At 44.0% G+C, this 12,152-nt stretch overlaps 1 protein-coding gene across 1 annotated transcript in view; it reads right to left on the bottom strand.

Annotated features, from left to right (window-relative positions):
- Window positions 1-6,209, bottom strand: part of ZNF654 (zinc finger protein 654) — a 39,369-nt gene extending 33,160 nt beyond the window's left edge. Inside the window, exon 1 of the mRNA XM_075594006.1 lies at window positions 5,988-6,209. Coding sequence (XP_075450121.1) covers window positions 5,988-6,119 — 132 coding nt within the window. The 5' untranslated portion in view covers window positions 6,120-6,209. The remainder of the gene's footprint in view (window positions 1-5,987) is intronic.
- Window positions 6,210-12,152: the final 5,943 nt, after the last annotated feature.

Raw genomic sequence — 12,152 nt, 5'->3', positions numbered from 1 at the left:
TGCATCCCGAATATTAAATGGGAGTCAAACCATAAGCCCAGGTATTTAAAATTAGTGACAGGGGTTAGGGTGGTGTTAGCGTTGGTTCTAATCAGGAGCTCAATCACTGGAAGCTTTAAAAATTTAGTCTTGGTCCCAAATACCATATAGTACATATCACAAATAATAATTAACGTTACTAAATGTGGCATGAAACTATATAACAAACTTAACAAGGTGATTTATAAGAGCACAAAAGTAATACATATTTCAAATCTTAAGGGTCATATTTACTGAGCAGTGCTAATCCATAAAACACATTCTAGCAATGCTTAGTGAATATGGCCCTTAAACATCTTCCAGCCTGTGAAGTGTCTAATGGATTAACAGCGCTTAGTAATGTATAACCTTGCGCACCTCTTATTTATTTGAATGGTGACTGTCAGCCTAGAAGGTCGCTTATAAAGTAGTTCCTAATAGTAAATATGGCCCTAAGCATTTATCTTTTATACAAATGATTCTGTTAAAATTATATTACCTTTTTAGGGTCTTTAGATTTAAATAACAGCTTTTGTTTCTGGGTATGTCAAGTGAAACACAAATCTTGCCAACTATAGACGCATAAGCCACAACTTGGTATTACCACCAAAACCATGCAAGCAATTGATTTGGATTATAAATGTAACAAAATTAAAGCAACAATTTAAATGCGAGAAAGGGGATGGTTGCTATAAAACAACATATGTGCCATTATTTATTAATTTCAAACTATTTATTGTAGTTAAACTAAACAAAAAAAATAGACATTACATGAGTGATTACATAAACCCATGATGGAAACAACAAGTGTATGCAATAGTACCAAAAGTCATGCAGTAGCTGCAAAAGCAAACAAGATCTTATCTTGCATTAAACGTGGAATGGATGGAAGGGAAGTAAACGTAATTATGCCCCTCTATAAAGCATTATTAAGACTACACCTTGAATATGGAGTACAGTTTGGGCACCACTCCATAAAAAAAGACATTATGAAACTAGAAAAGTGTAGAGAAATAGATTTATGGGCCTATTCACAAAACCAAGTCATTCCCCTTCAACAGAACTACAGCTTTGCCTTGGTGAATGAGGCACATACAATTCACTGCAAAGGCTGAAGGAGCAGCTCAGTGAGTAAAGGCCCCGACTCTGAAAACAATTATACTGAGTATGAAGCAGGGGAGCCTGGTTAAAATCAGGATGTCAGCTTGTTGTGAACTTGGGCAAGTCATTTTATCTCCCTGTGCCTCAGGCACCAAAAACATAGATTGTAAGCTCTGCGGGACAGGGTCATGTGCCTGCAAAAATTCTGAACAGCACTCTCTCAGTGCTAGAAAATAAAAAAAAAAGGCCTTGCACATCAGCAAGGCTCAAGCAAATAAATCAACCAATAGAAAAGAAAAACCCTAAAAGTTGCATTGCAGGTAACAAATGTTCAGTTCCCACTGTCTATCATCAAACCCACTGTTATAGTTGTATATTTTTACAATTTAATATCAATTTATTGTCCTTTGCAATATATACCATCATACTTTACTACTAATTGAGATATATTGGTAATGTGTGGGACAACATATTCATACTAAAATATAGATTATAGATATCTTTGTATTTTAATCTGTGTGTGAGACTTTAACTGTGATTCATATCCACCAAGATGGATATAATTAGTTAGAATTGATCCTGCTGTGCGGGAGGTATACAAGATCTGACACTGACCTGTTTATCAGGGGATCACGCTACAGAATTGTTTGAAACGCGTAGCCGCCCTAGCACAGCCAATTTCTAATCCGTGTCTGCCTCAGTGCCTAACGGAGCCTCCTCGATTCACACCAGTCTCCTGTATGCAGAGTTCCTCCGATGAGAAGCAAACCGGAAGTGCAGGATCGCCGGCACCATCAAGCTAGCCGCAGCGCGTGGGACTTGAAGCCAGGCTAATACCACACTTCCCTGGCATCTCGTACGGCCGAAGGTGCAGTGTATTGTGACTCACTCATTACATTTGACCTCATTGTAAGTGGCTACTTATTTTACCCATTTTAATATACCATTTACTTACCTCTGCTGCGCTCTGTGTGCTTCTTTTTCCTGTCTATAAAATATCTTCATGTTTTATGACAAGGGTTGCATACCTATGCTATCAATGTGGTACTATACAGAGGGACAACTGGCTATAGGTAAGTGAATAAAATAATACAACAAAGAAAAACTTGCTCTAAATCTGCCATATACAGGGGATATTAATCTTCATGATAACCTCTCCAGAAAGACAAAAATATGACAATAAGTATATCAGCACTCAAACCTCCTGAGCTCTTCATTTCTAATATTGTACTATATTATCAAAATTGATAATACAGTATAATATTACAAATGAAGATCTCAGAATGTTTGAGTGCTAACATACTCTCATCTTTTGTAAGTGAATACAATACATCTTAGAAATGGGGGTGGTTGCTTAAGAAATGTGCCCTTCTATAATAAATGTTGCACTATTCATAAGAGTCACTAGAAAACTAGATAGTCCTTAATGTTTTATTCTTTGTTATACAATTGTATTAATCCATGTTGGAAAGACAGTGAATTATGAACGTGTTTTTCATATACCACTTTATAGTTTATGGTTTAAGAAATTAGAAAATCACAAGAGACGGTGCATTTCTCAGCAGACTGCAGCTAACTTAGTGAAATACATCCGTTTCCAATTCATTCTGTGGTTAAAACCCTGCATTCTAGATAATGTCTTGGAGTAGTAGTCATCTCCCAATCAGCCATATCAACAATGCTAATTATATGTTGCTGTAGTGTAAAGATCACTCTGCATAAGGAATTAAGCAAGAGATATGTGCCACTAAAAAGCCGTATGAAAAGTAAACAAAGAAATTCAAGGTCTCATGAATTGCAGCTCGTACAACAACTTTAATAATGAGTCTGCACAGTAATATTCAAACCTAACAAAACTCTGTTTATACTAAATTATGCACAATGGTATCACTTACGATAAGCTCCAACCATCCAACCTTTAAAAATAGTTCACCCAAGTCAACCTTCATTTTGAGAAATTGGGATTGGTTTGTAACTGGACTTTATATTGAGATAATATTTTTTTAAGATATTTTTTTGTTTTCGCCACAGAAAAAGGATCAACATTTTTGCTTTGACTTGGAGCACCGAGCACACTTCTTGAAGGGAATAGATTATAAATAATGGGGCATCTAAGAATGTCCTGCAGAGTTATTAACTTGATTTATCCTCTATTACTATTATTTACCGAGCCTGTCTTTATTTTACTTTATTCCTGCTGACCTAATAAAAATACTTGTATATTCCTAATGTTGTTTTCTACTTTGGAGAAATATCCTTGTAAACTTAAATCGGACTGCTTTTGTGACTTTCAGTACTGCTAACACAGCCATAATCTCTTCCACTTTTTTAATATGTGGGATTTAATGCACTCATGATTTTAAAGTTGCAGCAAAGTTCAGTAGAATGGCTGATATACATTAAGTTCAGATGTTTTTTAACTAATGGCCAGTGATCTTACAAGGAATTTTTTGTATTTGACCAATAAATTAAAAATCCACATTATATATATGCATTGTGTTAAAAAAAATTAATACACCCTGCGTATTAGGGGAAAAAAGTGATATGGAAACTTCCAGTTCACATATTCCAAATCCCCCACCACTCCATCAAGCTTTTCTTTGTTGACTGTTGTCCCTGAAGGACAACAAAAGATAGTTAAGTCAGGGGTGGGATGCTGCTTAAAATAATAATAATAATTTAGAAGGAGTGGGAAATCAATCTGATCTTTATGAACCATGGATATAACCTTACTAAAAGTTCTATAGAACATAAGTGTCATTTGAATTTTGGTGCCATCTAAAAAATGTGCAACCGAGCCAGTGTGCTTCTTGTACAACATGTCTAAAACTAATACAGTAAATACAAACATCACATGTGGTGCATGTGCATGTCTCAGACAGGTCTGCAACCCTGACCTTCCCCATTGGGTATCCAATAATACTAGAACCAATCTTGTAAACAAACAAGAACAGATGGAGAAAAAAAAAAATAAATAAGCACCAGTATATGAGCATAAACATCATAAAATAAAAGGTTTTCTGTTTGAGGAAAGAAATTCACCCCACCCCAGAAAATGTATATTTCCTGTAAATAAAGCAACTGTGGCAACACTGACAGGTGTAAACTTTGGAAAAGTTAACCTTTGTTTTGTGCCACCACAGCTATAAAAATGCAGCCATAATGCAGTTCAACCTAAAAATGCACCTTCAAAAAGTTGCACTTGTCTAAACAGCATGGAATGAAATGCATTCTTTACTCCTAAATACACAAAAGCGACTTCAATTGTATCTGATCTTTGGATTTCTTCAAAGTTAAGCACCCAGCTGGCCTCTGACATCTTATTCATCTGTCACATACGCCACAAAAACAAGCAACTTTACAGAAATCAAAAAGATGTACGTGACCTGCTACAAAGTGAATGAATATACAATATCAATTGGATATTGGAAACGTACAGAATATAAAAGTAGCTGGAAAAAAAAACACCCATCAACACCATCATAACAAGTTTCCTGTTTCTTTATCATAACTAGCACTGAAAATCCTCAGCAAAATCGTGTTAAAGCAATTATAGTATTGAATACACAAAATGCAAGAGTGCAAGTCACATGAAAAAAACAATATATAACTATACTGATGGCACTACAAAGTGTGGACCTCATATATATTTAAGCGGTTCCAGTAAACGACATACCGATTCTAACTTATTCAGTTCCCAGGACCTGTAAAACATGTCTGCACTTCCACCCAGCACTCAAAGAAATACACTTATACATACCACATGAAGCTTAACCCTTTCACTGCTTGCGGGGATTGCAACACATTGCTAACCCATGTGGAAGCAAAGGGCTTAAACTAATGGACTGCAAACTGGTCAGTCATTTTGGGTTAAGTTATAACCAGCCAGTCACACGGTTTATTCCTGTGCAGCCATGACAGGAGAAGAAAGAGGCGGATGATTCATATGCAGACAAGGATATTTCTGACAGGAAGAACTGTTGTTGACTGAAAAGCTGTGTTAAAGTGCACAAACTGTGGGTGAAAACACCCAACATTTAAAGCATCAGATGGAGGGGTAATATGTATAATTGCATTTATATAGCGCCGACATTGGATGCAGCCCTTCGCAGAAAAATTAAATAGGTAACTACATTACAAAACAATGGCAATAAGTGCAACAGGTAAATGACAACATGAAGCCAAAGGAGACACCTGCCCCAAAGTGCCTACTTACCCAGCAGCTGTGTGCTTGTCCTGTTGGTGTCAAGGCAACACACAATTCAACATTTTATATAGCAATAAGGAGCCACATATGAAACCATTGTTGTTGCCATTGAAGCAGCATGAACAAACATTTCTATGGCAATAGCTCAGCCCAGAGGTTGTGTTCCAGCACATACCCTCACACACTTGTGGGTTGTGTTACCCATCACGGCAATGACTTCACCATGACAGAGAGAAGATCAGAAGGGGGGAAGCTGCCATCGCGTGAGGTTATATCTACAAACTGGAGCTCTGTCTGCTAAATGGGAGGGTGCCATGACGCCCAGACGCACACAGCGCCGGGTGTGTGTGGACACGGTGTCCCCGGGTGGCAGCAGATCACTCTGCAGTTACTGTGTGCGAGGCCTGCTCTGCGCTCCCCAGTTAGCCGGAGCCCAGGCCCGGGATAGAGACCGTGATGACACCGGCCGGGGGAGGCGAGCCCCTCTATCCGCCCCAGGGCTTGTCTCTGCCCCCCCGGTATCCCTCGCAGAAGCGGCGGCAGTATTCCCGGCTCCGCGGCTCGCAGGGACCCGAGCCCTCCTGTCCCCCCGGTGTCCCTCACCTCGCAGGGACCCGAGCCCTCCTCCCCAGGGCCTCTCTCTGCCCCCGGTGTCCCTCACCTCGCAGAAGCGGCGGCAGTATTCCCGGCTCCGCAGCTCGCAGGGGCCCAGGCCCCGGACGCCTGCCTCGGCGATGGCTTCCAGCTCTTCCCCCAGCCTCTCCGACTCTTGATCGCTTTCGTCTTCCGCCATGCTGCTGTGCCCGACCTGCGCGTACTGCTACAGCCGGGCGACCGCCCGCCTCCCCTTCCTGCTCCGCCCAAGCTGCCGCATGGTTGGCCGGTGGAGATGTCAATCACAGGAAGAAGTGGGTGGGACGAGAGGGCACACAGGGCTAGGGCAGACACAGAGATCGCTGATTGGACGCTTATCATAACCGTCACCATCCAGTCTCCAGAAGAGTTGACGTCTCTGGTCGGCCGCCCATGATTGGTTGGATTCTGAGTTATCATTAACACCGCCCACGGTGGGTTGTCATAAACATGGGAGGGAGTGGAGCAGCTGTGTGTGGTTATGCGTGAGCGCTGCTGGTCTGACCTGTATTGTGGTTATGCATGCGCTCTGCAGGTTTGAGCTGTTTGTGTGTGCGCTCTGCAGGTTTGAGCTGTTTGTGTGTGCGCTCTGCAGGTTTGAGCTGTTTGTGTGTGCGCTCTGCAGGTTTGAGCTGTGTTGTAGTTGTGTGTGCTCTGCAGGTTTGAGCTGGGTTGTGTGTGCGCTCTGCTGGGTTGTGTGTGTGCTCTGCAGGTTTGTGCTGGGTTGTGTGTGTGCTCTGCAGGTTTGTGCTGGGTTGTGTGTGTGCTCTGCAGGTTTGTGCTGGGTTGTGTGTGTGCTCTGCAGGTTTGTGCTGGGTTGTGTGTGTGCTCTGCAGGTTTGTGCTGGGTTGTGTGTGTGCTCTGCAGGTTTGTGCTGGGTTGTGTGTGTGCTCTGCAGGTTTGTGCTGGGTGGCGTGTGTGCTCTGCAGGTTTGAGCTGGGTGGCGTGTGTGCTCTGCAGGTTTGAGCTGGGTGGGGTGTGTGCTCTGCAGGTTTGAGCTGGGTGGGGTGTGTGCTCTGCAGGTTTGAGCTGGGTGGTATGTGTGTGTGCTCTGCAGGTTTGAGCTGGGTGGTATGTGTGTGTGCTCTACAGGTTTGAGCTGGGTGGTATGTGTGTGTGCTCTACAGGTTTGAGCTGGGTGGTATGTGTGTGTGCTCTACAGGTTTGAGCTGGGTGGTATGTGTGTGTGCTCTACAGGTTTGAGCTGGGTGGCGTGTGTGCTCTGCAGGTTTGAGCTGGGTGGCGTGTGTGTGCTCTGCAGGTTTGAGCTGGGTGGTGCGTGTGCGTGTGTGTGAAGTTTGAGCTGTGGTATGTATATCTTTATATAGTGCTGCAGTGTACTCGGTGCTTTACAAAGACAATACAGTATGAATTATAATACAATAAGTGCAACAAAGTCAGGCAATAGGAAAGGAAATCCCTGCCCTATAGAGTTTACAATCTAAGTGGTATGTTGGGAAATTTAGAGACAGCAGGTGAGGGAATAAGTGTAGTAGATGGCAGTGCTTGTTAGGAGCGATTTTTGGGTGTGGGACAATAGCCACGAGTCCAGGCTATTGGATGCTTAATTTAAGAGGTGGGCTTTCAGGTTCGTCTTGAAGGTGGGAAGAGACAGTGCTGAGTGTGAGGGAGTTCCACAGGTAAGATGCAGTGATGGCAATAGGTTTAAAGCGTAAGGGAGCTGAAAGAGGTGGAAAAGAGACAGTTATGGTAGAGAGCAGGCGCCGGTCATAGTGAGAGATCAAAGTGAAGATAATATGATTTCTGACTAAATAATAAAAATGCTATATTGTCTATATACATATATATTCATTCAACTCGTTAAAATAAGTAATTTAGTATTAAGTTAGAAATTATGTTGGAAAATTATTAGCGGCCTCTGCAAAGATAAGCTGAAGATGGGTGGGTGTAGAAATGTTTAGTTTGATTTTAGGAACTTTGTATGTTTAATGTCTGCTGAGTTGAATAGTATATGATCAAGAGTTTGGAATCAAAGTTTGGTTAAATACTTAGACAATACAATAGAGATGGGTCTTAAAAATAAGGCACAGGATTAACTATAATTGACAGCTGCAGGATGCCACCGTCATCCTTGGTGACAGAACAAAGAGGGGTTTCTGAATCCGGGTAAATATTGCTAAAGAAAGAAACAGTGTTCTAAGATTGATTGACTACGAATGTTTGGGCTGACGGTGAAAGAACCATGTATTGTTAATCTATAACGAGTATCTGGATTTATAGAATTCAGAATAATTTAATATCCAAGATAACAAGCAAGCTAATGATTCTCCACTCTAACTAAATTCTATATGCCTGAATGATGTAACCCAGGGGGGCGCAAACGTTTGAAGTGAAACTTCTTTAGTGGCACCTATTCTGATGGGGTAAAACTGGAGAGTTGGGGGTGAAATGTGAAACGGAAGTGACGTCACGGCTCCCCATCACCCTCCCCCCACACGCCTGCTGTGACATGCTGCCACCACTCCTAACGGCCGTTAACCCCACCCATCCGCTGCCATGGGTATACCAAGATGTCTGGCGCAGAGCTGCGGATATAGTAAGATGGCGGAGGCCCCGCAAGTCCTCCGGCTGTGACAGGAGGAGCCGCTGCTCAGCCTCCTCCCTCTTCTCTACCTCCGCTTCCCTGTATCCGCTCTCCCTGCCGGCGCCGCTCCTAACGGCCGCGGTTCCCCGCTGCCATGCCGTGCATGCGCAGTTGTGATGGCGCCTCTGACGGACGCCACACATGCGCAGAAGTGGCTGGCAGCGGCGCCATTACCCCCACATGCCTAAAAGTTTGCACAAACTAAAGATGGCTGCCCTGCGCGATTGCTGTGGATTGCGCATGCGCCGCAGATCTGTTGAGAGCACAAGGCGGAGACGCGTCTCTTTGGTCTCCAAGGTAAAGTTCATAAATAGTGGGCCTGGCGAGGTGGAGAGCTGCGCAGCCGCAGAGCGTCTGCTGAGGCCGATAGGGAGAAGAGAAGAGCCTGGAAAATTCAAGATGGCTGTGGTTGCTATGAAGCCTGGGAGGGGTAGGCTATGAAGCCTGGGAGGGGTAGGCTGTGAAACCCACACACCCTGGGACAAGGGTCCTCACAGGTAATACAACATAATGTGGGGGCCTGCTGAGGGGGGACGGGGAGACTAGGGAGGGGGTACAATGGAGACCCCCTACATACAGGGGAAGAGCAAAGAGACCTTACAAGAACCAGTGACACCATACACCCAGCTCAGGCTCCTTATAAAGGGTCAGTGACCCCATGGCCCTGTACCTCTGCAGTGTGCGCTGGCTGCAGCAGGACATGCAGCCGTGTGCGCATTTCCGCCAGGGGGAAGAGATTGGGGGCTGCTCCGGTCATGTACGTCTGGGGGGGAGAAAGAGCTGCTCAGGAGACTCAAACAGAGCTCCCCGTGTCCGCAGCTCCGCCGGGGGTGGGGGGAGGACACAGACAGAGAGAGACATACCACACAGAGAGAAAGACACACATACACACTGACTGACTGTTACACACACACACACACACACACACACATATACACTGACTGACACACATACCTCCGCAGGGGGGCTGGCTGCCGCAGAACACACAGCCCACAGCTCTGCCGGTGGGGGGGGGGGACTCAGACAGATCCCCCCGTGTCTGCAGCTCCGCCGGGGTGGAGAGAGTCAGGAGAGGGGGGAAGGACACAGAGAGACATACATACCACACACAGAGAGAGAGACACACACGGAATTCAGTTACTATAAATATAGACGTGCAAATAGCTAAAACACGCGGTCAAACTTCTTTGTGTTTTGGAACTGAAATTGTGTTTTGATTTTTAATTAAAAACATCACCATCACAAATACAATTTCTGTGACAAAAGACAAAGAAGTTTCACTTACTACGCGCGTGCACAGCACACACAGCCTTTTTTTCACTGCGCCCCCCTGCCGGCGGTCCCCTCACTCCCGCGTCCCCCTAACCCCCACTTACCTGCGCTCCGGTGCCATGATGTCACGTTGCCATAGCAACGTGACGTCACATGACCTCACCGCGTTGCCATTGCGACGCAGGAAGGAAGCCGCTTGAGCCTAGTTAAGTAAAGGTTTACAGAGGCCCTGCAGCTCCCCCGGCACTTAATTTAAGTGCCTTCAGGAAGCGCGTGGGGCCTCTGTAAACCCCGCGCCCCCCCCCCCCCCCCCGCCGGCAGTCTCGCGCCCCCCCAGTTTGCGCAACGCTAATGTAACCAACTGAAATGATGCGGTGAAAGATGTTTTTTTTCTTCTATTGTCTCTGATTTAAATTGAGAAAAGTACCGGACCGTGGACTATTTCATATATATTGAAAGGTGGGATATTTTATTTGCACCTATCTAATGAGCAAATGTTCACAAAGCTGATATGTAGGAAGGAGCAGATAAGTGGAAATCCTTAAAGGTAAGGAGAAGAACTTTGTAAGTGATACAACATTTGATGGGAAGCCAGGACCGGGATTTAAGGAGCAGATGAACGGATACTGTTGTGGGAGAGTGAAATTATCACCTCTATGCTGACAACACATAAATGTAATTTTCAACCACTGACTTTACACCTGCTCTTCAGACCGAAGTCTCTGAATCTCTACACAATGTATGTATGGAAGGCAGCAGAGTGCCCGACAGATGTGTGAACGATAACAATGTCCAATCGATGTTTTGCTTTTAGAACAGTTGTCAATAAATATGTGGGAGCAGCAGTGTATCCATTGGATTTTTGGAGGATACAATGGATGGTCTCGGTGAATAAAGACACTGACTGGCACAGAGTTTGAAGCAGGAAGAGCCTGGTTCAATTCCCGGTGTCAGCTCCTTGTGACCTTGGGCAAGTCCCTATATTTCCCTGTGCCTCAGGCACCAAAAACATAGAGTGTAAGTTCACGTGGCAGGGACCTGTGCCTGCAAAATGTCTCTGTAAAGTGCTACATAAAATTAGCAACGCTATACAAGAACATATTTATTATTATTATGGCTTAGATTAAAAAATATCCTATTAATGTTTTTTTGAGTTTTAGCAAATAATAAATGTAAAGCCCGATCTCCTCCCCTCCAATTCTAAGGCCGCGCTTATAGTGCCGGCGACGTGACGTCGCTCGAAAACAAATACATTGCCGCCGCATATGCGCACGCGACAAGTGACAGAGCAATGTCGCTGTCGCGAAAATTTGATTTTTCAAGGGCCGTCGCGTCACGGCCCTTGAACAAATCAAATTGCCGGAATCCCTCAACCCCGCCGCCCGGCAAAACAACTTGCGACGAGTGACGTCAACCGCCGTGTTGCCGTCGCCAACCACGGCACTATAGGCATGGCCTTAGGCTGCGCTTACAGGGCTTGGCGACACCGCGCCAAAACAAATACATTGAATCCGTCGCATACGCTTATAGTAAGAGCAACATAGCGACCAAAATTTTTTGAAGTCAGTGAAATTTGATTTTGGGAGAGACAGTCGCCACATGTGACTCTAAACCAATCACAGAGCGCCTATTGCACTCTGCCCTCCCCCTTCGTGACGTCACTGGCCTTGTCGCTCAAAACTAAAGTTCAACTTTTGCCATTGGCGACGGCTAACGTCATCCGTCGCCGGCACCATAAACCCGGCCTTAGTAATATGTTCCAATCCTATATATTGAAGACCTATTGTATTGGAATTGTGCTTAGTTTTAAAATTAAGCGGTACACTTTGTCACTCTAGACCTAACATGATATTCCGTAACTGCGCTAAGATCCTTACCCTTAATGGGCGGGTAGTTCTGCCTACATAATGTAAACCGCATAGGCAGGTAAGTACATATACCACATGGGTGCTTTTACAGTTAATGAAACTGGTAATTTTTGAGGGGAGGAGATAGGACTTTACATGTATCCCAGCGTGAATCATATTGGATACACCGCCTCAATACACTCCGACCCAATGGCTTAAATGTGGACTTAGATTTTAATGCCTTTTTAGTGTAACTTTTAAGTTATATATCCATCATCTTTAATTGTTACATTATATACATGGATGTTACTTGGTTTGTTTCATCATATTAGAACAAGTAAAACACCAGATATTATATATTGAAGGGATATTGCATTGTTTTTTATATAATTTTTATATCTTATTATATCTTTTTTGAAGTGAAACTTCTTTGCAGGCACCAAATCGCCTATCTAGGAGACGGAAGTAG

The sequence above is a fragment of the Ascaphus truei genome, chromosome 3 (assembly GCF_040206685.1).
Source record: "Ascaphus truei isolate aAscTru1 chromosome 3, aAscTru1.hap1, whole genome shotgun sequence".
In the NCBI taxonomy this organism is placed as follows: Eukaryota; Metazoa; Chordata; class Amphibia; order Anura; family Ascaphidae; genus Ascaphus; species Ascaphus truei.
This window is presented reverse-complemented; position numbering and strand designations above follow the sequence as displayed.